At 38.4% G+C, this 27,330-nt stretch overlaps 1 protein-coding gene across 1 annotated transcript in view; it reads right to left on the bottom strand.

The window, feature by feature from the left end:
• Nucleotides 1–27,330, bottom strand: part of il1rapl1a (interleukin 1 receptor accessory protein-like 1a) — a 111,649-nt gene that overhangs the window by 47,922 nt on the left and 36,397 nt on the right. The window contains exons 3-5 of the mRNA XM_036571430.1: nucleotides 11,573–11,858; nucleotides 2,917–3,103; nucleotides 2,535–2,688 (exon numbers count right to left, since the gene is read on the bottom strand). Of these exons, the coding sequence (XP_036427323.1) occupies nucleotides 2,535–2,688; nucleotides 2,917–3,103; nucleotides 11,573–11,858 (627 nt within the window). The remainder of the gene's footprint in view (nucleotides 1–2,534; nucleotides 2,689–2,916; nucleotides 3,104–11,572; nucleotides 11,859–27,330) is intronic.

Raw genomic sequence — 27,330 nt, 5'->3', positions numbered from 1 at the left:
TGACAATGTGTTATAACAGCATGGCCGCGTAATCAGAGAGCGCGGTTACGACACTGGCGTTCCTGCAGACCAGACCCATCTCTCATTGAAAACGTGTAAAATACAACAACAAAGGCTCTGCACAGTTGCATAGCTAATTTAAATAAGAGAAGAATAGCAAAAACGCTCTGCTGTCAAAACTAACTAACTTGTGTCTTTAGCCTCCAAATGACTAGTAAGTATTGTTAAAAGGAAAGGTGATGTAACAGAGTGGTAAACATGCTCCTGTCCCAACTTTTTTGGAGTATTTTCAGTTTAATATATGTCAAACGCATTTTACTAATCACAGCCTTCTGATGGTATTAGCATTTCACATATTGTCCCAAATTTTTTGGAACTGGATTTGTAAGACATCTTTAATTGTTCAGTGTAAGTTCAAGCTGATTAACAATAAAGACATTTTGTTCAGAGCCTTTTTGGCTCATCTTTATCAAAGGGGTAAAGAATTCTGTAGGGATGTTTTTACATACGCCTTCTGCCCACTGGCAGCTGGGATAGGCTCCAGCACCCCACCGTGACCCAGAAGGATAAGCGGTTTAGATGATGTGTGTGTGTGTGTGTGTGTGTGTGTGTGTGTGTGTTTTTACATACGCTATAAGCCACTCTTTAACCATAACGGGTTATGAACACTTGTGAGTTGGGAGAAGCCGATTGGCCAATCCATCTTTAAAGGATTTTGCACCAACCAATTACAGGCTTTGTTGCATAGTGTATTCTGTGGAGTTCACCCAGCTTGTTGTCTCCACAAGATGTGTACAGAAGCTTTTAGATCAGCTGTTGTCAAACTTTTTTAGTGTGAGGCCCTCTTCTGTGGATAGTGCCAATGGCCCCCCACCCCACCCCCTTGCTGCCCACGGACATCACTTTTACATACGAGGAAGATCATACCAGAACAGCTTATTCCACATTTGTGTCAGTGAGTAGAAGATATTTTATTTTATTTTATTTTATTTTATTTTATTTTACTTTATGGAAAGAAAAAAATAATAATAATACAGCAAAATGACAGCAATAACTCTAGATTTCTAAAGGTTAAATCTGTACCTGACCATCTGATTAAGACCAAATCTAACTCTTTTGCTTGACATGAGTGCAGTTAACAGGGACTGCAAATATTCATACACAGACCCCGCACAGAATAACATGAAGGCAGAACATGTGAACGGCTGTGAATCATCAGGACACTCAACAGGAACATCTGCGAGTGGTCAGTGTGAAACCAGAACACATCAGTAGTTTTCTGTGATTTGTTCTACAGCTCATTTGCTGAGTAATGCTGGAGTGATCGCTTGTGATAGAGTGAACATGCTACATAATGGAACGCACTGCCTGAGTGCAGATTGTTACGATTAGCTAACCTCACCAGGCCAAAGTCCTGGTTTTAATTAATATCGCATTAACTGCACAGTGATTTTCAACATAAATTTAGATTTAATGGATGGCAGAGATAAAGTTGGGCTGTGTGTCTAAGCATGTGCATGTGAATGCATACGTGTGTGTGTGTGTGGTTAAGCAGCTGTAAGGTCACAGCAATAATGGAGGTTAAGTGTGTGTGCGTAGTAAAGTGGGTTGACAAGGCTGCCACTGCTTTATAATGAAGTGCTTCATCACTGCAGTTAGTATTATAAAGACACCAGCCTGAGAACTCTTTATTAAATGGTTTGGATAGAAGGAAAGCTCAGTATATTAAATATTTATTAATCAGTTCTATACTGTGCACCTATCCATTTTCCTAACTAGCCATAAGAATTCTAAACTGGACTGCTGTATGTTCAGGCTATATTCATATAACGTCATGTCTTGTTGGTGACGTGAAGAATGGGGCAAATACTGGATTTCTAACAAATCTAACAAATACTTGAATTCTAACAATGATTGAACCATAGGCACAACCACAATCATATACAGTACTGTGCAAAATCTTAGGCACTTCAGCACATTATTTAAAACCATTTATCTTGACAGTAGGTGCTTGTAAAACAACCAAATACAATTGGAATAAATACAGAAGAAATGATTACAGTGCAGTTTGATGCTTTCACAGTGCTTAAGTAGCAAAGCAGTGCACTGTGCTCAGCTAGACTGCAAGCACATTGCGAATCCACTTCTAAACTGTCCTTCATGCACTGGAAATATTCTATTTTATTCCTTTTCATGTTATAGTTAACATTATTATAATTTTAGTTTTCATTTTTTTGAAAACTGGCATTTTTATTTTAATTAATTAGCAAGTACACTTTTCATGAATATAGAAAATGTAAATTTATATAATTGTTAAAATGTTTTTGAAAAAATGTCATTTTTATCTTTATTTCAGAGTTAATGAGTTTTGCATAAAAATAAATTTAAACTGTAATCTTGCATCTAATGTCCATAGAAATATTTCCTGAAAAAATTAATAACGTAGGTGCTGTTTTGCCTAGGATTTGTCTTTGACTTTTGAACAGTAATGAACAGACACACACACACATAAAAACAAGCAAGCATAGCATTACCTGTAACACTCAGGTAGGTGGTCCTTCGCACCACGAATCCTCCAAAAGGCAGCTCACAAGTGTAGTTCCCAATGTCATCCTCCGTCACTTCCTGGATGGACAAAGTGTCCGCAGACTGCAATATACTTTCTCTCCACTGCCACACACCACACTCCTAAAAGGGGGAGAGAGAGAGAGACAGAGAGAGAAAGAAAGAGAGAGAGAGAGAGAAACAGAGAAGCATATGACACAATGCTCAGAGAGAGAACAATATAACAATATAAATACAATAGCCTTATCAAACAAACACAGAGAGAACACTGACAGGCAGAAGGCAAATACACACAGACACACACACACACACACACACATACACACACACACACACACATACATACTCTACCTTGTACCACGTTATATGTGGCGTCTGGCCAGACTGGATGTAGTCCTGGATATCAGGGCAGGTGATGTCTTTGCTCTTGCCCAGTTCGGCCTTCTCTGAATAGCGCAGTTTGGTGTTATAACAGGCTGCCGTGTCATTATCAGCCACCAGCAGAGTCATGGACACTTTCATACAGAACGTTGAGTTCCTGTTAGGGCCAGAGAGAAACACACTCACAGTCTGCACTGGCAAAGTACATACTGATTCGCATACGCTTCACTCTGAGGGTTCCTGCTGAATGAGAAAATGAAACGGCACAATCAGTGTGATAATTGCTCCAAATTTGCAGCTGATGCAGTGTAGACACTTTCCCCAGCTGTTAAATAATTTTTCCATTCGAAACTAGCCCAAAAATGAATTACATTAATGACATTTTTTATCGCTGATTTCAGATGATTAAACCTGACTTCGCTAGATGAGTGGGAAATCATTGGTTAGATAAAGAACTGCTAACTGTGCATGCTAACATGGCTAATAATGAGCAGAAGTTAGGAGCCCCTGTGGCAGATTATGTAATTGGTGGTTAAGATGTTAGCCATGTTAGCACTGTGACCAATCTGCTGCTTTAATGCTGAACACCAGGGAGCCAGATCTACTTAGGCTTTTGTGCCAGGTTTCAGGCAGAAAAAGGCCATTTTCAGCATGAAAAATCCTGCGTTTAATGTATAAAACTGCGCATGAGTCTAAAAATTCATATGTATGCCATGTGAGAAACATTTGAGGAACAGCCACACAAATGGTTTTAGTTTCAGCAGCCAGTTTTGCACAGAATTTTGCATGGAACACCTGGCATAAACTAGCAGCGATGTGCCGCTGAGAGACTGATAAGAACAGCAGTGATAGACCTCAAAGAATGCTGAAATAATGTTTACTAAGAGAACACAATTTAACACAATTTAAACTCTTAGAACTAGCAACTAGATTTTGAGCCAGACTAGAATTATGCTTCTGTGGAATGTTTTGGTGCAGAAGAATTTCATTCACCATTTTTCTCTTCATAATTGAATGCAAAGGTATGTTTAGGTGCATGTGTGTGATGAACTCAGCAACATCATATTAAATGCTACGGCAAATACTCGATACTGGATACAACCTGACACCGTGTAACATAGACCTAGCGTATGCTACCGTGCTAATGAACAAATGACTCAAGCTGGCAATGAACGAGGGTCTGCTCGCACAACAAAGTGTTGCTGACGCTGTGGCCGTTGGTAACTTTAAACATTCTGCCTTGGCATATTTCTGCTAGACATACACTGTGATTTTAGCCCATTTTTAAACACACACAAACACAATCATAACTACTTTCCCAATATGAGTGGAGTAATGTAGGCTAACCAAAGTCCATATATGCTGACTTCACTCTGTTAAACTAAGTACAATTGCAAAATTTTCGAAATCACACTATGCATGCCTGGCTTTAGAGGACTTTCAACTACAGCTCAGCCAGCCAACCAGCCAAAAAGTCTCCAACAACACAAATAATGAGCTCCTTGGATGTGATTCCTGCTGTCACTGGACTGCAGAGACAGATGAGGATCAAACTATGTAACATTACTACCTTTAGTTACTTTGGTATCGGAATCGGTATTGGTACTAAAAACATGCACTCATACTCATACTTGGCATGAAAAAAAAAAGTTATCGATGCACCACTAATTGGGTTAAGGTCTGGTGACTGACTTGGCCAGTCTAAAGCCTTCCTCTTTATTCCACTGATGAAGCCCTTTCTTGTGTTGGCAATGTGTATTGGGTCACTGCCTTGCTGCATGACAAAGTTATTCCTGATTAGACTACATGCATAACTCTGTAAATTGGTAATCAGAATGTTTCCTTAGACTTCTGAGTTCACTCTGCCTCTACCATCATTACCAGTTACATCATCAAAAAAAGATTAGTTAGGCCATTCCAGAAGCAGCCATGCAAGCCTAAGCAATGACACTACTTCCTCTGTGCTTGATCGATGAGCTTGTATGTTTTGGATCATGACCAGATCCTTTCTTTTTCCACCCTTTGGTCTTTCCATTACTTTGCCAGAGGTTAATTCTAGTCTCATCAGTCCATAAAACTGTTCCAAAATGTTTGTGTCGCATCTCTGCATTTTTTTACAAATACCAATCTGGCCTTCTGATTCTTACTGCTGATGAGTGGTTTACATCTTGCGGTATGACCCCTATATTTCTGCTCTCATTTTCAGATTGTGATACCTTTACCGTGCCCTGTGGAGGTTGTAGGTGATGTCACTTACTGCTGCTCTTGGACTTTTCTTCACAGCTCTCACAATGTTTCTATCATCATGTCTGATCATTAGTACACCAGTGGTTTCTTTATTTTTTAGGACATTCCAAATAGTTGACTTTTTACAGTTTTATAACTATTGTATTGGCTATGCCCAATTCCTGTGCCATGGCTCTGATTTTTGCACTTTTCTCAGCTTCAAAATGGTTTGCTTTTCTCCTATAGACAGGTCTCAGGACTTGATGTTGTTGTGTCCTTTTTAGCAACAAATGCAGTCTTCACAGGTGAAACCCAGGGCTCAAACCAAGTGTAGATATTCAGAGCTATTTATAGTTTAAAGGAGCAATATGTAAGATGATGCAATATGTAAGATGAGTACCTCATCCTCCCTCTTCACTCCTCCCCCTGTTTACGTACCAGTCTAGATGAAATGTTGCAATTTAAGTGAAACTTCATCACTTTATTTGCCAAAAGTCTCCAGCGATAGAAAGCAACACCAATGTTAACCCTTGTATTTTGTGGTTTCTTGCTGGGAGCGAAGGTGCTACTTCTTTATCCTCTCATAGTGGACTGATGGCAAACTCAACACTACAGTGACTGACTATTGGCTCTTGAGGTATGACGTGGTTTTACGAGATACAAGATCTAACAGAGCACACCTGGGCAAGAAGCAACACCTCTTAGTCACATGTTTCAGTATTTTTGGTCAACTACAAATTGCCATTGTTCAACACATCTAGATGTAAATAATAGGAAATAAAGGTCTTCAGTGTATAGCAAAAACAAAAGAACTGGCCTTGCAGTTCTGAGAGACTTCAGAGATACTGAGACTTTATTCGAATTAGCAGTTAGCATTCTCCTCCAAGTGTGTTGAGTTGAAGCACATGCTTTCCCAGCTTGGAAAAATAAAAAATAATAAAAGAATTTGAAATTAAAAAAATCAAAGGAAAAAATAAGTTCTTCTATTTTTTTCAGCAGCCATAGAATGGTTTAACAATTCTTAAAGTTAGGTACATCTTCTCAGCACACATTTTTTTCAGCAGCCATAGAATGGTTTAACAATTCTTAAAGTTAGGTACATCTTCTCAGCACACCCTGGTGCTGTTAGTAGATGATTCTATGCACAGTTTGTGTGCTCAAATAAACTAAACGTTGATTTTACATGCAGTAAGAGTGCACATTGCTTTTGCATCTAGTTAGTTTTGAGCAGTGCCTTCTCATGCATGTACATCTGGCCATGAGTTCTCACTGTCATTATTAGCTTGGTGGTAGAGAACACCTATTGTCACACACACACACACACACACACACACACACACACACACCTTATTTGAAACAGAGTTGTCTGCTGCCTTGCGTAGTAATGAGTGTATGTCCATTAAAAGTCCAATAGAGCAGGTTCTGTCTGAGGGCGTGGACTTAGATAGCTACTGACAAAATCTAGATAAAGTTGTGACCTCCCACCTTTTACTGGATTACCATGGATACAGAGTGCTCATGCTGACCACACAGCAAGAACCCTCTGTTTTTAAACTTATACAAAGCACTTCTTGTCTGCTCTCTCTCACTCCCTCCTTCTGTCTTTGTCTCTGTCTCCATCTCTCTCTCCCTATGTCTTCTGTCTCCCCCTCTCTCGCATCTTACTCTGGTCTTTTCAAAGACCATAGTTAATTATGGGTTATTGTTATTTGGAGAGAAGCTTTCAAAACACACCAACAACTTTTATTGCTCTTTAACTACTACTAATATTAGTGTTTTTTTAAATCCCTATTGCGATGATGAAAACTGCTGTTCAAGCTTTTATCCCAGAAAGTCATCAGTATACTGTGCAGTGAGCAAGAGTCCCAAGTGGTTGAGTTTAACATCCTCAAAATGTCACCAAAACAGGGGAATTGCTTCGCTTTTATTAAAGATCTGCTCAGTTATACCTTATTGTATTTACATTGTGAATTCCAATTATATTAAGGCGTTGGAGCACTTAACAGAGAATCCATTTTTATGAAAACCTTTCTTCTTTACTTAGTTAAGTTAGCATAGCTATAATACAGACGGTAACTTGTTCATGCATGTGCATCCTCCAACAATACCTCTGATTTCACTAAATATCTGTAATCTAATGTACATAAGCAACAGTGCAGGTGGTCCAAAATGATGTCATAAAAAATGGTTTCAAATCAAGAAACATCTGGTTTCTTTTTTTCCAAACCATCTAAAAATGCAAGCTGCCCTTTACATTGTGCGAATATTTCATGGTGAATGGACAAATAGAAATGGTGCAAAATTACTTTGAACTATTATTTTAAACTTAAGAACGCCCTTTTCCCTTATTTACTGTTGTAGAGAGGCAATGATATAAATTTTCAAGAAAAAAAGCACATAATAAAAGCATTAACCTTCCCCCCACCTCACCTCATGCATGAGGAGCTATCATGTTTGAGTTCCTGGAACTGCATATATACTGCATATCTGTACAAGCTGGATTCAAAAGGAGTCCATTAGGGTAAGTATATGGACATTTCTTCCATAAAGTGGTCTGTCTGTCACTTTTAACTGCTACTCTGTGTGTGTGTTTTGTGAATTATAGAGTGGCACTCTTTCCCTGGTGTTTAGGTCTGTCAAGATTATGCAATTAAACTCAATTTTCAAGTATCCTCTACAGAAAACACCATTTTAATGCACAATTACTGTTTATTTACTAAATTTAACAAATTAGAGAGAAAAAAGTAAAATTTGGCGAAGTTATGGTGAATTTAATATTGTATGTTTTACTTATTTAAAATATACAATACAAATTATACCATAACTTCAGCCTCTCAGGCACAGTTTAGGAATGGTTTCAATTATATTTAGGTAATAGACAATTCATGGTTTCACTTGGAAATCATTCATCAAAAAGATTTGGCATTTCTTGTGGAGTCCCTCAAGGTTTAGTTTTAGGGCCTTTGCTTTTCTCTTTGTACATGCTACCTTTAGGTGATGTCATTAGGAAGCATAATATACATTTTCATAGCTATGCTGATGACACCCAGTTATACATTTCCATTCCTTCTGATGATCAAGACTCTGTAGACAGACTGATCAGCTGTGTGTCAGATATTTCTCAGTGGATGTTGAAAAATTTTCTACAATGAAATCATGAAAAAACTGAAATACTGATCATTGGTACAGAAACTCAGAGAAAAATGCTTTATGAGAAACTTGGTTCTTTAGCTTCATATTTCAAACCTGAAGTACGAAACCTAGGTGTGATCTTAGACCCTGAGCTCTGTTTTATCCTGCATGTAAATGCAGCCACTAAAGTAGCTTTATATCATTTGAGAAATGTTGCAAAAGTTTGGTCTTTTCTATCTCAAAACGACAAAGAGAAACTTCTTAAGGAAACAATACATCCCTTACAGCTTGTACAGCATGGATCCTAATAAAAACAAAAAAGAGGGATCTTATCATTCCCAATTTAAAAGAACTGCACTGGCTACCTGCCTCGTTCAGAATAGATTTTAAAGTTCTGCTATTAATTTTTAAGGTTCTAAATTACTTTAAAGCACCACTTACATCACAGAGTGTCTGTGATGATTTATGTTACAGCATGTGATCTTAGATCTGCAGGTACTGGCCTTCTACAAAAGTAAAATACTTTTGTAACATACAGAAAACATGGAGAGGAATCTTTCAGTTGTTATGCTTCTAAACTTCGAAGCTCAATTCCACCTTTTATTAGACAGTCTAGCTCAGTGTTGACTTTTAAGAAGCATCTAAAATGTATCTCTTTAACTTCGCGTTTAATTAAAACTCTGCGTCTTGTGGCATTTATCTTTCATTTTGATCTGTGTCATTTTCTCATGACTCCAAAGTAATACTGATAATTTCTTGTTTTTTTATCACCTGTCTGTAAAGCACTTTGAGCTGCCACCAGCATGAAAAAACCTATATAAATAAAATACTACTACTACTAATAATAATAATAATAATAACCATATTTATTATTATTATTATTATTAGTAGTAGTAGTAGTATTCCAATATGTTAAACCCAAACAAAAAGGAAGTTGTGCACTAAAATGTGCAGAAAAATGGCATATTAAACATTGTTCTCTGTAGAGGATGTGTTTACTTGCAAAGATAATGCAAAAATCTCAATATAAATATGAATATAGCCTTTTAAAGGCTTTCTAGTTCAGCAAAGATTAGATTGTTATAGTTCAGTTAAGTCCATTTTTGGCTCTTTAAAAAAAATCTGATTACTCCATTAATTGTCCAAATCATCAAGAGATTACTTGATTACTAACACAATTCTGACAGCTCTACTGGTGCCTAAGATAAAAATGTGAGGCATTACATCATTCCTGCAGTGTACCCGCTTATTATTGCCAGGTCCAGCCGGGATGCTAAATGTACATAATTGCTGATTTAGTGAATGCAGCATTTTTGCGGGATAGTTACATTTCAGGAGTAGTTTCAGGAGACACATGAAATGCAGAAATGCATATTAAACAAGCGTGTCTCAAAGAAAATCACAAATAAAACGCTTAGAGAGATGCTACAAACATGGATTAGGCACTAGATTGAAAGTGACATTCCCTGATGCAAATGCTGGCATGATGAGCAGATTATCAGATTTAACCTTAAGCAGACAGACACCTGAGCCAATGAGAGCCTCCGAGAGCTCCACAGCTGTTTAATATGCGTGCCTGTGGCCTGCAGCATTGTGGGATAGTGTCAGGGTGTCAGCATGTGATTGATGGATGACAGAGCTTTCTCTCTGTCCTCTGCTGTCTTTACCAGAGCTCACTTACACTTTTACTGGCTCTGAGCTCAATAACCCCCACCAACTGACACACACACACATACACACGCACAGTACTTGTTAGGTCCTACACAGACTCCACTGATTCAGAAACAAAATAATATTGATGCTACATCAATGTATGTGCATGCATATATGCGTATATGTGTATGTTAGGGATGTACATTTTGGCAAATTATTTGGACAAATAATCAACCATCATTAGTCAGCAATTAATCATTGACTGGCAAGCCAACAATTAAGGACGTGAGCCATCAAAATATCAATTACAAAATGGATCAGTATCAGTTCTGAAATTTAACTGGCTGAGCCTCAGTCAAAGCCACTGTAAAATGAGTGCATGAAGATAAAACAATGTGCTGCCTATATGGATTGTGGACCAAAGTACTTGGTGGGGTCAGGTATGTATATAAAATAAACGGCCCAAAACTGTATTAAACTTACTCTATATAAGAACCCAGCTTTGTTTAAACAGCGGGACTGTTAACAATAATATGTTCAGGGTTTTCTGACCAAAAACTAAAGTTGATAAAATGACTGGAATATACTTTGATGGGCTACTGAAAGTTCTATACTGAAAGTTTTTAAAGATATATTACAATATTATTATATTATACTGCTTTTTACTAGTACTAGCTAAAATGAACAGAAATGACTGGGGCTAGCTTTGGCTCAATGTACCTCAGTAATTTTTGACTGCCCCTAACATCCTTCTATATAAATTTTGCACAGTTGTGTGATTTCCTCACACCGCCATGTGATATGGTACATGGTTCATCTTTGTAGTGCCTGAACTTGATCATTTGTAGCTGCACAATTCATTTTTAGTAGTTGCATCTAGTGGAACCAGTTGCCTACTGTGCCCTCTTGCATACAATTAAAACATTCCTCAATTTGTACGACAAACCTGTCTTTTTATTGAAAATGAAATAAAAAGATTTTTTCTTAACCGATACCGTTGGTCAAACAGTTTCTTATTTGGTGGTTAACGGTTATTCGATTAATCACTTACATCCCTAGTGTATGTATATGTGTACATGTGTACCTGCATGCAAAATTACAGACTGTTGTCCATTTGCTTCCTTGCATAATTTGATAGCCTTTCTTTACCCCATTCATCTATGGTTGCACTGGTACAAGTGGACCAGACACAGCAGTGTTGCAGGAGTTATTAAACACTGTGTACATTTACTTTATTAAGCCCTATTCAAGCTGGTTTAGTTTTACTGCACCTAAAGGAAATTTGTAAGGGATTTGACTATCTGATTCACACAGGATTAAATGTAAATCTGGTAATTCACTCTGGTGAATGCTTAAGAAACTTTTAAAAACTACAGATACTGCAGATTCATACTGGAATAAAATCAAGGATCTCCCCAGTAACCACCAAATTTACAGTCCCCCCCAGGTAAAACTAATCCAGCTTGCACAAGGCTTTAGACATAACTACCTTATTAGTGCACCTTATTCTACTAGGTGGTTACATAACAAGAATTTGTGCCCCCAGTTATGTATGCATGTGTATATGTATTTGCATGTGCATATATGCGCACGTGTGTGTGCATTGCACTCTAACCTGAGTACACAGGAGTATAGGCCAGCGTCCTGTAGCTCCGCAGGTCTGAACCAGATGGCATCCTCCTCTTTGCTCATGCGCAAGCCGTCGAATGTGATTGGCTCCTCAAAGTCTCCATGACCCAGCCCTGAGCTTCTGTACCACATGAGACTCAGCCCACCACTCTGAGCCTGAGAATAATTCGCACGGATGTAGCCGTAAAACAGAGCGCACTTAATTCTCACCGGCTCACCGTGCAGCACGCGGTACTTCAGATAGTCCACAGACCAGTCCGTACAGCCATCCACTACAGATAGAATGAGAGGGAGAGAGAGAGAGAGAGAGAGAGAGAGAGATAGAGAGAGATTAGACATGTGCCAATACACTGAACCTAACCTTTTACCTTTTGTTCCAAATACTATACACCAACAAATTATTTTAAAGGTTTCTATGATTTTTTTTCAGCAGGGTACAGCTGAGAAGCTAACATGAATTAAAACATGGAGCATAGTACTAACACCTGTAATGTAACTTACCACCATAAAAAGGACATAATATATAATCATCATAAAAATGCTACACAGCATTATACAACAGCACTTCATGCTGTGGTTTATCAGTAGCAAGGACAATGCTACCTTCTACTAGGGTGTACAGGATTTTCTACAATGTGTTAGCACCAAGCCAATAGACAGTGTAGTAACAGACACTAAGGTAACTTATTAGTTTTTTTACTTTGTACGCTGCAGTGAATTCTTCAGTAAATATTTAAAAAATATAAATATATAAAAGTTAACTAAATACTACTGGATATGCCTGTTGACTCATCATGTTCAGTATTCTTTTGTACCTATTACTTCACTCACATGCAGTTTGTGACTCCAAACATACATGGATTCATGCGATTGAGCATTTCCTTCCCCAAGCTGGGTGGGATGTGAGTTTTCACCTGTTTGATGGAGAAAAGTGTCTGTGTGCTCCTTACACCCCTGCTGCAGTTGTGCTCCCTGTGACTGTTTACAAGCGGGGTTGTATCACATGATCGCAGCGTGACAGTGTAGCAGGAACTTGTGGAAGCAGCACTACTCTACATACAACAAAAAATCTCTTGTGAAACAGCTTATTTGCCTAAACTGTAGTGATGGCTTTTCAAGCAATAAACTTAAGCAGCTTTAAATTAAAACTTAAGTTTTAAATATCTCCCAAATTACAGAACGTCTACCATATTACGAAAAACTGGCATGTTTACTGCAATATTAATGTATAAAATAATTCTAATATGCTAATCAAACCAATATTTAACCATTGGTTAAACTAAAATTCAAATAAAATGTGTTGTGGTCATGTTTTCATATTTCCATATCATCATCTGCAAACTTTAACAGCAATCAGACAGATAATTCTCCAGATTCACCCTGAAGTGTTTTTGATTACTGAGTTGTATGCATAAGTAACAGAATTCACACCTATATTATTTTAATCTCTCTCGGTGGCTATAATATCACACCCTTTCGAAGCAGACAACTCATGTAGACAGCTCAGTGAGAATTAGCCAGGCTAAAGTACAGCCTCCACACGGCAGGGTTATCTGCAAAGCAGTGTTACAATTAAGCCTTCTAAAAGAAATAATGAGAGAAGCACATATACTTCCATAAATATTCAAAACAAACCATTTCTGGAAGTTTTTATGCACAGACTCATCAAAAACATAGCATAACAAGCCATGCTGTTCTATTTGCCATGTTTCACACTCACTTCGTACTGATCATACTTATTTTGATGAATATATTTTAATGTATTTAAGTTGTAAAGCTTTGTAATTACTTGTATGATAAAGTATTAATCATGCTGAAGTACTTTTAAAATTGTTCAAAACCAACATGTGTTCCCCCACTTCACAGGTTTTAAATAATTTGTAAGAAACAAGCAAGTTGATAAAACCACATTTAGAAGTGTCTACAATGAGAAACATTGAGAATGAAAGTCTAATAAGATTAACATCTTGAATGCCTTGTGTATCAAAAGTGCTACTTAATTCATGAGGGAGACATGTTGAAAAAAAATACTGTAAAATATTTAATTTAAAAATATCTTATTTTTGGTATTTAATGTTTTCCCTTGAGGTCCACTTATGACATTTGTGTGGTTTTATGTACCAAAAATGCTCGTAATTATTTTTTTCCAACCTCTCTTTATGCTTTAGAATTAAACAGGCTGTGTTTGTTATGGTACCCTTAAGACTGATATATGTAAATAAGCTCCTCTGTCCTCCTTGGCTGCCGTGTACTTTACCTCATTAAAAAGCACTCACAATTGAAACAATCCTTTATACTTCATTATTGAGTGGGTGGGGCAAAACTGCTGTAGGCTGAATAGGTGGATAAACAGAAATGAATTTGTTCTTGAGACATCATAGAAACACTGAATTAAAAAAAGCAAGGGAAAATTCAGTTATCCTTGCTCTTGAAATCTGTGAAGTATGAGTTGTTATTTATAGATCTATAAAATAGACATAAAACTATAAAATGTGCTACACAAATAAACTTGCCTTGCCTATATTGTTTTCTGAAGCTGAAAAACGAGGCTGCTTGTCGAGTTATTGTACCAAGACTGCCAGGACAGAAATGTGGATGATATGGGCACAATAGAAAGCATGGTAAAGTTAAATTCCTTTGACCTTTAAAAAGAATTGTGAAAAGGTACAAGAAAAATGTTTGAAATGAACCTGTAATCAATGCACAGAGCCTCTACAAAGAAAGAATGAAGCAAAGGTCAACTGCAGTTGAAAATAGCAGTATGTCAACAGAGTTCCTTGATGGCTGCTGAGATGATGTTCTGTATGTTAACTTTCAGGCCTACTTTGCCTTGGTGGGAATAAATACAGTGTTCAGAAACTGTAATGTGCATTTGAGGTGGCATGACTGTCCTGAATCAGAGGCAGAGAACACTGTTCTAATTATTAATTTTGGGCAATACTCCTTTTTAAGCAAACAGTGCACATAGTGCAAAATTAATTAATATGAAGGGTAATCATAATTCTTGAGAGAAATTAAGACTGCCTGAGTCATGGTGTATTTTGAATCCGTGGTGCTACAGCAATAAAGGACTTAACCCTTTCTACTAATTACACTCAAACTAATTATGCTTCGCTGTTGCAATTAAGCATTATGTGTTAGGATGTTTGGATGTGTGTGTGTGTGTGTGTGTGTGTGTGTGTGTGTGTGTGTCTGTGTACTCAGGAGATCATGAGAGGACATACAGATAAAATGGATAGCTGAACAGCACTCCAAAGATCCAAACAGTAATTCCCAACAAATGACTGCTACATCACCATGATTACTGAAACTACTATTGACTAACATATTATTAATTACTGACTACTAGCAATAAGACAATATTCATTAGTGAGGCACCCAAATGAAAATTCCTGGCCTGGTTTCATATTTAGTATTTTGCACAATAAAAATATTCCAGATTTGCTTTGATTGTTAAAATGGTTCTAAAATAAAAAGTGAAAGGACATCCCAAATCCACAAGTTTTGGCCATAACCTCCACTATTTCTTTAAGAAAGACAAAACTGAGCTGACAATAAATAGAAACAATTTACATAAAATAACCTGACATAAATACACTTGCTCATAACACTTGAATAAAAACAGTATGTAGGCTACAGAATGTACAATGAAATCCAGCATCCTCGAGAACAGAGAAAAGTTGGTCATTCAAGGCTATGAATTCCATCATTTTAGTACAAACCTAGTTCTGAAAAAGTTGGGACTGTATGTGAAAAGCCAACAAAAAACAGTGATCGGTAATCTACTTTGACCTGTTTTTAAACAAAAGCAGTACAAAGACAAGATAATTAATTCCTTATCCTATCAACTTTATTGTTTTTGTAAATATGTACTCATTTTGAAATTGATGCCTGCGGTATGTTCTAAAAAAGTGACAGGGGCAATTTAAGCCTAAATTTATTTAATTGGACATAAAAGGAGCATCCAGGAAAAGCCTAGTCCTTTTTGAGCAAGCATGGGTTGAGGCTCACCCCATCCAACTATAGTCCAGGGGTGGGCAACCCAAATGTTAAGAAGAGCCATTTTGTCCTTTCAACAAAAATCAAACCGCCTTGGGAGCCACAACATTTCATGTGCATTTTGCCATCTTGGCTGTAAATATGTCTCAGTATGTGTTAATGTACTAGTATAGGCTAAAAATGTAATATAAACGAAAGTGCAGACTTACTTTGCTCTGCTTTAAGCTTTAACTCAGCTATGGCTGCTTTTCTCGCAACTTTTCCTTAAAAGTAGAAAAGCTTCTTGTAAAATGTCTCTCAATGTTAGATTTTTTACAAAGCTGAAGTCAGCTTTTCATTCTCCAGCTACTTGTTCGAATTTTCTTGTTCCACCTTAAATGGTGCCTGAGGCGCCAGAATGTAATCACTGTGCCATTTAAGGTGGAATGGGAAAATTCAAATGAGAAGCTGGTGAGCGAGAAGCTGACTACAGCTTTGCGACTTTTTAAGTGTTTGACAGTTTCTCGTTGTAGATGAAACATATCAGGTAACCAGCTGGAGTGATTATAAATGCAAATAAGTCTTTCTCTTTGCCTTTTCGTTAGCTACTAGCTAGGCCAGATTGTTGTCATTGCTATGGTGACCAGCAGTCTGCCCGCCAACCTTCAAGGTTAAAGGGTGAATTAGCAGTTATACATTAACTGCAGCATTTAAGACAGTTTATTGTTAAAACTGTGTTAGAACTAGCAGCAGAGCTTTATTTTACTTCTAATACTTCTTTATTTTAAATCTAATTCTGCTGTGGAGCTGCAACAGGGCAGTAAAAGAGCCACACTCCGGTGCCGCCTGTTGCCAACCGCTGGTATAGTCCAACTGTTTCTCAACTAATGATTGAATAAGCATTTTAGGTATTTCACCCTCTACAGTGCTGATATCATCAAAAGAATCAGGAAATCCATAAAATCTCTGTGTGGAAAAAGTAACAGCAAAAACCACAACTGAATCCTGTGACTTTCAACCCCTCAGACTGGCATGCTTCATTGATGAATCTGAACACTGTCCAAATGCTGCTGACTTCTCTGGACCCAAGCTCACCTGAAATGAACTGATGCACAGTGGAAATTTGTAGTGTGGTTTGACGAGTCAACATTTCAAATTTTTAAAGGAAATAATGGACGTTGTGTTCTCTGGACTAAAGAAGTAAAGAACCATCCAGTTTGTTACGACCATCTGTCATGGTATGGGGGATATTAGTGGGTGAGCTGCACATCTGTGAAGGCACCATTAATGGTGTTTGGAGCAACATATGCTGCCTTTTAGATGGCGTCTTTTTCAAGGATGTCCTTGGTTATTTCGACATAACATCGCCAAGCCACATTCTGCATGTGTTACAGCAGCATGGCTGCATAATCAGAGAGTGCAGGTGCTAGCCTGGCCTTCCTGTCTCCTATTGAAAATGTGTGGCACATTACAAAGTGCAAAATACGCCAATGAAGGCCCCTTAAGGTTGCACAGCTGAAGACTTGTATAATTGAGTATGGTGAAAAATTTCTCTTTCAATTGGTATTTTTAGAAGGTCACTTTGTACTTTTTTCGTACCTTTTTTCTCTTTTGGCCAAAAACCAGGAGTGTCATTTTTGGCTGAAATTTGGGTGCATCCCTAGCATTTATTTCACTATATTTTACCTACATTAATACACAATTGTGATTATTTAGTTGTCTTTTACCTTAATTGTTTTTGTACCAAAAAGAGCTGTAATGCATTGTTTTTTTTATGACATCACAATGCATTTAACGAATGAATTCAAAAGGTTGTTTTTGCAGCTTTGTTTCTATATGAACCATATAAACAGGGGACTGAAAATTATGATTTGAACATGTAACAGTAGGCATACTACATGAAACTATTTTGCTTCAAAGGGAAATTTCTGTGATATTGTCCATAACATGAACATTGCTTCTATTTATTTTTTTGGGGGGTAGCACTTTATTGGTGTATTCATGATTTGTCTCGACTTACTTTTGCTTTACTGCTTTTCTGAACCAAATATATACCAAATATATTCTTGTAATTGTTACATTTATCTTCATTTGCCCAAACTAAAAAGGAAAACTAATCATGCAGTCTGCTCATGCTCAAAATTCGAATCAAATTCAGAGCTCTGCATTTTTATCATGCCTGCATCTACTAGATATGTGATATATGAAATAAGGGGTCTTCTACGGTCAGGTACAGAAATAGCTAAGCGTTTCAAGACATAGTTAAGTCTTTTTATTTATTTTAACTTTTTAAGGCAATTTCATCTATGAAATGTTCCTAGAGTATGATCTGCCTGAGAGTTAACTGGTGGTTATTAAACTGAAGTTTTCGTTGGTTTGCTTAAAGGAATGGTTCACTGGAAAATAAAATTTACACAATCTTCCACTTACCCCGAAGGTAGTCATTCAGCCAAGACCTGTGTATGTCCAAATTTGACTTCTTTAATTCAGCACTGGAATGTTTAGAATAATGTTTCTAATAAACCCTAGAAGTCAATAGTCACCCATTTTTTTCCGTAATATGTGCCCATTTTAAAATGCTGCCCAGGTACAAAAACAGATCTGGAATGTACGTACGAAACTTCTCACACAAAAACCAGCAACTTGAGCCATGTTACACTGCTGCTGTGAGGCTTCGCCAGCCAGCTTCTTGAGCATTGCTAGACTGCAGACATAAATCTTCTGAGGCTGGCTGTTTGAGTCGCATTACACTGCAGCTACCTAGCTTATTGGGCTGGCTGTTTGAGCAACGCTACACTGCAGCTACAAGATTGCCCAGATTGGCTGCTAGAGCATGACTAAACTGCAGCTACGTTGTTTCTGATGCTGGCTGGCTGAGTGACACTACACCACAGTTGTGAGGCCTCTCAGGCTAAGAGGGACCTTCCCCAATGGCTAAGAACTTTGTCCAGCCCAGCTTAATGATACTATACCATGGTCTAGAGAGTTTTTCCTCAGGGGAACTGTGTGCATGTGTTTCTGTGTTTGTGTGGGGGGTTATTTGGTATATTGTTGATTATGAATTCTGTTATACTGGAAAGCGTATTATTGTAATTATTAGTATTAATATTAGTATTAATAGCAGTAGTAGTAATATATGTCTTTTTTATTGAACTAAGAGGTACTACTACATTACCCAAACTAACTGTCACAGACTGTATTCTTCTTCGCACCATTAGGAAAGAGCTTTGTGGGTGCTACCGATTACCCACACACAAACATTGTTTCAGGTAGAGTACTGAGCTGTATACTCTCTCTCTCTCTCTCACACACACACACACACACACACACACACACACACACACACACACCCCAGTGTCTAACAGCAGTTTTTCCTGCATGCAGTTCAGCTCCAGAAGTTAAACAGCATCCTTTCCAAACAGCGCTCTGAGCTCCAGCTCCGCTGCAGTGCCCTTGACCAAATTCACAAACCACTAAATCGGGCTCTCTAATAACTTTCCAATTCAGTTCAAATTAAGCGAAACCTGTTATAGAACAGCTTCCTTCGCTGCAGAAGACAAAATGTCATTCACGCTCTCTCTCTCTCTCTCTCTCTCTCTCTCTCTGTTTTTGCTCCTTTTTTCTCTGTATAGGCTTTTTTTGGTTTATGGAGCATGCTCCTGCAATCTGTACTACAGCTTCTTGTAAATCTTACCAAATACCGCTGCTTAGGGATAAATACCACAGTAAATCTTATATACTACTGACTAAGACTGTAATGCTTGTACTGCTTCTGCAGGGTCACAAAACACCACAAACACACAGTATACTCCTGGTAACCTCTCTGAACAAATGTGAGTGAAATTAAAAGGTACACACACGCACATACACACAAACACACATCCAAAAGTCTGTAGACACCTACTCACCAACATTTATTCTGATATCAGAGGTATTAATAGGGACTTTGTCCCCTCCTTGCTGCAGTAACAGCCTCTACTCTTCTGGGATGGCTTTACACTAGATGTTAGAACATTGCTGGGAGGATCTGATTTAGTCACAAGGCCATTAGTGAGGTCAGATACAGATGCTGGATGCTCAGTTCTGGATCACAGACACCAATTCAACTCACCCCAAAGGTAGTCAGTAGTGCTCCAGCACTCTAGACAACAATTGCACTAATTCACAGCCCAGTGCTGGGGGGCTTTATTCCTGTATACTCCTCTAGCTGTCACTTATTATTGGCCATGGTGACCTTAGGCTCATGTGCTACTCCTCCAGACCATCAGCACATTAACAAGCAGCTGTATTAACAACTACTGCACATTAAAGTACAAGAATTCACTAATTATAAAGGGTGTCTAAAAGTGTTTGGATACATAGTGTAACTATATAATTATATGCTACTTAACTAAGGTACATACACTATATACCTATATAAGATTAACCCTAAACCTAACCCTAACTTTAACCTCAGTAATCAAAGAAAAAATGCTTTTGCCCTTTCAGTTTTAAAACATGAAATAGAGCATAAAGCTCTTCGTAATGTCAGAACCATTTTTTGGTCCTGAGATTGTAGGTTGCCCTTGTTTTTTTCTGTTTTTTCCTACAAAGTCAGGGCATTTTTGTCCTGAAAATATACAAACACACACACACACACAAATTTCTCCCATGTTGTCTTGCATCTGAATTGCATCAGTGTACACAAACAACATTGTCTAAAATGTCACACAGGTGTCAGAATGTGACACAAGCGAACTCTGGGCAATTCCCCATGTGTCATCACTCTGAATGGAGCTTTCCATGGTACTGAAAACCCAGTCGATCACTGTCCATGGTCTGATCGGAAAGAAAGACAAAGACGGAAATGCATTTCACAAAAAAAGGAACGAAAGACACATTAATAACCAAAGCACTGGCCCCGTAAAATGACTCAAATGAACACCCACTGTAACCCACAGCCTCTCGACACTATGCCTACGGACTTCTGAGGATACACAGACACATGCACACATGTACTCCCTCTCCCCTCCCCAACCCATGGACACACATACACACATAAAATTAGCCACAGGTTTTGTAACAGCTCCTCAGGTCATGGGGATTAGCAATGTCGAGGCAAACCCATGTGCTCTCCTGTCAGGTGTAATTTACATGGCAACCCACAGCTACTCGAAACAGTGACCTTTAAATGATAAACAGAAAGAGAGAGAGAGAGAGAGAGAGAGTGAGAGAGAGAGAGAGTGAGCGGGGGGGGAGGACATTTTATTTTTATATGTTTATATGTTGCTTGTTGCTTTGACAATACAAATCAGCATTTTATCAGGCCAATAAAATGATACTGAGTTGAGATAAGAAAGAGAAAGAGATGGAGAGAGAGAGAGAGAGAGTGAAAGAACAAGAAAAAGAGGTAGAGGTAATGTGTAATCTCCACCTCTCATAGGTGGGGTGCACATTTCATGTGTGGGGTGAGTTGTCTCCAGCAAAAATAAATAAATAAATAAATAAATAAAGATAAAATCCCGTGATTCTTTGCCTGACTGACGCTAAGGCCTCCGTGGGGCATTATCTGGGTAATAAATAACAGGAACAAAATGGAATCAAGCTGTGCTGAACTCTATGGTCTTCTTTCCTACTGGCCTCTCTCTTTCTCTCTCTCTCTCTCTCTCTGTCTCTCTTTCTGTCTCTCTCTCTCTTTCTTCCCCTCTCTCAAACAAACACACACACACACACACACACACACTTTTGATTTTTACTTGTAAGGGCCTGACACACCAAGCCGACTGTCAGCCGCTGTTAGGCCTCATTGAGCGTCTGTGGCTGACTGCAGCGTGTCCCATGCCATTGGCATTAGCCAACCCTTGTCAGCGCTATTTCAGCTGGGTGAGAGTTCTCTGATTGGTTGTTCAGCATAGTGAATCAGTGAGAATAAGAAGGGAAGGGGGGAGTGTACAGGTGTGTGTGAGCATTTGTTTGAAGTATGCATGTGTGGGCAAGATCAGCACAAGGTTCTGCAGGTGGATAAATGCAGGAATGACACTAGATTCAACCACATATCACTAGACTGATACGTGGTTCAAGCGAGCGGACGCGGGCATTAATAATCATTTACCCACTTTGTTCTATTTGAATGTACCAATGTTTAGAGTCATTGAGGTGCTCAAGCCAAGAACACACTAAAACAGCTGTACCATCATGAGCATGGGTTTTTCCAGTCATTCATGGACTTTGTGTTATATTATCATGAAAACGAGACAGCTACTATTTCATTTCAGTGTTTAAAGTATAAACCCTCACTTCATACATACCTTTTTCATCCGATTACCCTCATTATAGTAATGCTAATTTCTGATTACTACCAACACAAAAACACTGATTTCTGCAGCGCTCTTAGGATTTGCAATGCTCACAAGCTAATGGAGCAGCCTGTATCTGTCTGCTGAGCTTGGTATGGAGTTATTTCCTTTCATGCATGCACATGTCAGCTGTCAGCTGGAGTCCTTGGTGTGTTCAAGTGCAACTATTCACAGAAGACTTGAGACACTGGTGAGGTGGCAACAGGTCAGCTTTCTGTTTTTGCTCATGAAACATCACATTTCCTCTCTCTACCTTCACCCCTGCTCTCACTCTTTTTCTCACCATTCCCATTCCACATATTCTTTTAATCCTAAGACTCCCCCCACATCTTTCTCTCTCTTTTCATATCTCTCTCTCTTTCTCATCCTCTATCGCCCCTCCCCCTTCCTCTCCCCCACCTCTTTTCCTTTTTCTCTCTCCTGCACCTCATTCTCCCTCCCCCATCTTTTTCCCCCACTGCTCTCCCCCCCTCTCTTTCTCTCTCTCTTTCCCTACCTCCCCCCCAACTCTCTCTCTCTCTCTGCTAAATGAATGTTAAGGAGGTCGTTCATCTCTGGAGTGAGTTATCTTATGTAAGCGTAATGAAACATTCACACTTCTCAGTATCCTGCACTTCTAACATACAGAGGACTACAGGAGGCATTGGAAGCAGAGCGTATAATCAGAACAATAATGTCGTGAACAGATTTCAGATGTTGAGACACACACACACACACACACACACACGTACACACATTGAGACTTATGCCTTATCAGAGGGTTTTTGTCCTCTTCTCCTCTCTCGACCTTCACTAACAGTCCTTATCAGTCGAATAAACTCCAGATTCACTGCTTATCACACAGCAGGATTACTGCTCTACCTCTACGCTGTGTACAGAGCAATCCCATGCCCAGAGAGGTTTTAACTGGAGCGCTGTGGAAGATGACATATGCGCTAAAGCAGCACAGAGTTACACAGGAGTAGCTACATTAAAGCTAGAATATATATTTGGCTGTGAAAAACAGAAGAAACAACACAATTTTCAGGCCTGGAGTGGAAACTGAAGGGCCAGTCCAGCTCCGTTATTGCTCCTCTGTGGATTGTTAGAGTAAATAACTCTCTTGTAATTAAGAATTCACACATTTTAATCCTTTTGTTTGTATTTGTACAAAAAACTGAATAAAGAGGGATTAGTGTCTTTTGCCCCTCACTGTGCCTCTCTGTACAGAGGTTTTGTGTGTGTGTGTGTGGTTTTTTCATCACAATGGAGCACAACCTGGGCCAAATCATGCCTTACTCACTCTGTGCGTATGCACTTGTGTGTTTGCTCCATTGTTATGGTCATCACAATGGAGCAGAGCCTGGCCCAAACAAGAGATTTGCAAGGGTGCTCAAGTACTCTGTTACTCTGTTCAAGGTGCCAGTATATTAATACTGAAATCATTATTTGGGTATTCATTACGTTTCATCACAGAGAAAATATACAGGCCAACAATTCAGTGAAATCTCAATTTTATGTTTTAGAGTAGTATCACAGTTAACATGTTATTGACATATTAAATTGCTAAATTATTAACAGCATAATTTTTTATGCTGTTAATTCAATTTCCTAGTTTGATCCCTAGAACCATCTGTAGTTCCAGGCTGAGGCCCAGCTCTCTCACACAAAGTTGGTATAACCTCCCCAATCAAATACAGCTTTTAAATGCCATGAAATTCCTTTGATGTACCTCTTAATAAAAGTAGAATGTCAAGTTTGAAGTTAAAAAGCAAAATATAGCACTGATGCCAGCAATACCAGCAATATTTGTAATGATAGCACTGAAGGACGCCCTTGGCTGCCTATGCTGGACAGTGCTTGCAGGAGATGTAAGGATCATGAAGTGTATTTTGTCCATTCAAATGGCAAAAAAAGCACAACTGTCTAAGCGTTGGCCCTACCATCAGGAGATTGTGAGTTTGATCTCTGGTCATACCACAGCCATCTGCGGCCCAGAGCCCAAAAGAGCTTAACTGGCCTCACTTTCTCTGGGGGGCCGTCCCTCTCCACATCACTCTGCACAATGCTAGCCCACATGGGTTTATGTTAGCTGACATAACAGATCTGGCAGTCAGTGCTCTCCTCCAAGCACATTAAGCTGTGCAATGACGTGTCAGCAGCAGTTCAAAAAGAAGCTAGCCTTCACCCTCCCGTTTCGGTAGCATTGTGTGGTCGGGGGAGACCTAGCTAGCTAGCAGATGCAACTGGCAAGGACAAAATTTGGGAGAAAACTGTATTAAAAAAATAATTAAAAACAAAATTGAGCGAGCTAATAAGAGAAATGCAATTAATCTATTTCTAATTAATCTAATTAACTGTAAATAATGGGATTGGCTTAATCATTTAACACCCCTAGTTCTAATTATTTTTAAGTCTGTAAAGACTTTTACAGCTGTGCTTTTATTTGGTATATGTATGATATTATACTTGACTACTACAAAACAAAAATGCTTTAATGTGAGCATGTTTCCAACACTGTTAAGCATGTGACTGAAAAGTCAAAGGAAGCAGTTTTATCACTAGCTCAGCTAACTACTATAGCTGATGATAGGTCTAGAAACAATGAAAATATATTTCTTGGACAAACTACTATGTTGGCCACATTAACATCGTCCACCAATGAGAAAAGATGACAAGCCTATAGCCCTGGGTTATACTCCAGAGTCTGAAATTTATTTATTTTTTTGTTTTTTCCTTCCTTGCTGTTAACAGTATATCCGTGTGTGTGTGTGTGTGTGTGTGTGTGTGTGTGTATGTATTCATCACAATGAATACACACCCATTTCTTACATGCTGTGTGTCACAGTAGACCTTACAGAGGTTAAGTTTCATATCTGTGTGAACAGGCAATGATTTGGAAAGTGAGAGTAATGTTTGCATTGAAAAGCTGTGTGTTCTTTGCTCCTCCACTGGGGGATTCTCTGGTCAGGATTATTGCTAATCCACAATGATCCAATACCCCCCACAACTCACACACACATACACCTACACACAGTACAAGTAGAAAGCACCCACAAAGAAGCACACACACAGTATTAATGAAAAATAATCACAGTAATACACACACATACACATGATTGCTGAAATACGCACACAGCACAGTGTTATTTATGGAAATATAAAAGTACCCCAGCCACTCATCTCACAGAGTGGATACTGCTGAAGAGAGTGCGAGTCCATTAATCAGGCAGATAAACACATGGCCTTCAGCTTTTAGTGAAGTAAAGCCACTACATACAAGCAGCACAAAATTCCAACCATGGTAAGGTGCTTGTGTGTTTGCTTTTGTACATTGTGAGGATAAATGTCCTGACTTTGCAAGAAAAGCATTTGCTTAATTTTACACAGGGCCAGCTCTAGCCTATTGGGCTAGGATTTTTTTGAACCCCTCTCCATCTTACTAGCTGGTATACTGTAAAACGAAAGGTTAACTGATAACAAGGACTACCACGAAATATATACTACATACATTTATAACTGGATAATTTGTGTATTGCTGATTATTGGATCCTCATTTGGGGTTATAATGAGTTACAATTTAAATTACAAATAACCTTTTCAGCATTCAAGATTAGGGGTCTGTCCCACCCCACGTTCTAACAGGAAGTGAGCATTCAAATGTAGTATCGCATTGCGACACAAAGCCCTCAGGCTGTACATTTAATAGAGTGTATAATGGGTCATGCTTTATCCCCACATTTAACATCAGTAGTCTAAATAACATAGTTAAAATAGCATCATACTTCCCTGTGTTGGGCAGCTTCTCAGAAGTTCCTACTTATGACTTCGGAGGTCGTAAGTACGACTTGATTTGTGTTCAAGTGGTTTTGGTTGGAAATAAGTGGAAATAATGTTTTTGGTTAACTTTTCTTTTTCTGTGTATATACATTATATCTGTATTTCCCTGTGTGGATGGTTTCAGCCTGCAGAGTTAACGTTGTGGCTGATGAATAACTGAAATATGGCCTGTTTATCAGCGGCTATCATTAGTTTTTTGTTGACACGCCCCCAACTCGGAAACTCAGAGCTCATTGAAAAATACGAGTTTCCCACTAGTAAATACGATATTTCTGACACGAATTGAGAGCAGCATTATATCTGCTAAGTGTTAGGCAGCTTGGTTGTATCTACTAACAAGTCTACTTAGCGTACTCACAGTATATCCTTATCAGCCAGTGACATAAAACAAAGGGTATTCACCTCTAACCTCCAGCACTCTGGCAGTTTCTTGCCAATCTGCTTTCTCAAATCCATGTGCATGAATTTGACTCATTGCTTCCAGTTGCTGCAGCCTGTTGGTCTGCTAGACTAGTATTTCATGATTCTGTTTCCACAGTGCTTCTGTTCTGTGCTCTCCTCTCTCTAACACACCTGATTCAACTTAGGAAGGTCTTGTTAATTAGTTGATGAGTTGAATCAGGTGTGTTAGAGTAGTAATCACCTACATGTCCATGGCAGGGAGTAATTCACAAGCAGGATTTAGAAACAGTGCACTAGACTATGGCAAAAACAGCACTCTGCTGTAGCTGTCTCCAAAGATGGGCCAATTTTTAACACAGTAGTGATGCTTAACTCAAATGGCATCTATGGTCACACATATATAATATATTTAGGACATTCAGTGGGGTTCAACATTAAAAAACTAGATTTTTAAAATATATTTTTATACACAAACAACAGAAAGTTTCAGAATTTTGAAAAAATAAAGAAAAAGTAAAACGATGAAGACATATTCACTATTTAAATATAAGCAAATTTGTGACATTGACCATTTAAAGCCTTTTTACCAAATGGTCAGGTTTTTTTTTTTAGTCTAATCCATTGAAGCTCATGTTCAGAATCTCAGGTGGATCTGAATCTATTCATTAGAGGCTTTTGCACAAACTTGTAGAGTCTGTGCCACCGCAAGTGCAGCTTGAGTGCACACACAAATACCAAATATTAAGAAATTACAGAATTCATCTGCATATTTCAAAGATGCTACTTAAATTTGTAATGAAAATGTTTAGATTAAATTTGAAAAGAATTCAATACTGAACAATTTTAATTAGTAGTCTCAGACTTTTGGACCAAACTCTATATATGACCCCCAGCTCCTGATACTGTCTAGAGAGAGAGAGAAAGAGAGAGAGAGAGAGAATAACACTTTTAAGGAAAAGAACTGGGAATGATTGAGTTGCTGAGTCAGGGCTTACCACACACAGCATTGAATACACTATACAGATCATCCATTCTGTTTAACACACACACACACACACACACACACACACAAAATAAACATGTGTTGGGTAAAAATTTTAAATGGTGGCCAAAAGCTGAGAGTAGAAAAGCAGGACATTAAATAAATAAAATAGAGAAGAAGAGGAATAATCTGGTTATAGATCAAACGACTCTCTCTCTCTCTCACTCT

This window comes from Colossoma macropomum, unplaced genomic scaffold (genome assembly GCF_904425465.1).
Source record: "Colossoma macropomum unplaced genomic scaffold, Colossoma_macropomum, whole genome shotgun sequence".
In the NCBI taxonomy this organism is placed as follows: domain Eukaryota; kingdom Metazoa; phylum Chordata; class Actinopteri; order Characiformes; family Serrasalmidae; genus Colossoma; species Colossoma macropomum.
Note: the sequence above shows the minus strand (reverse complement) of the source record. Positions and strands in the feature narration are given on the sequence as shown.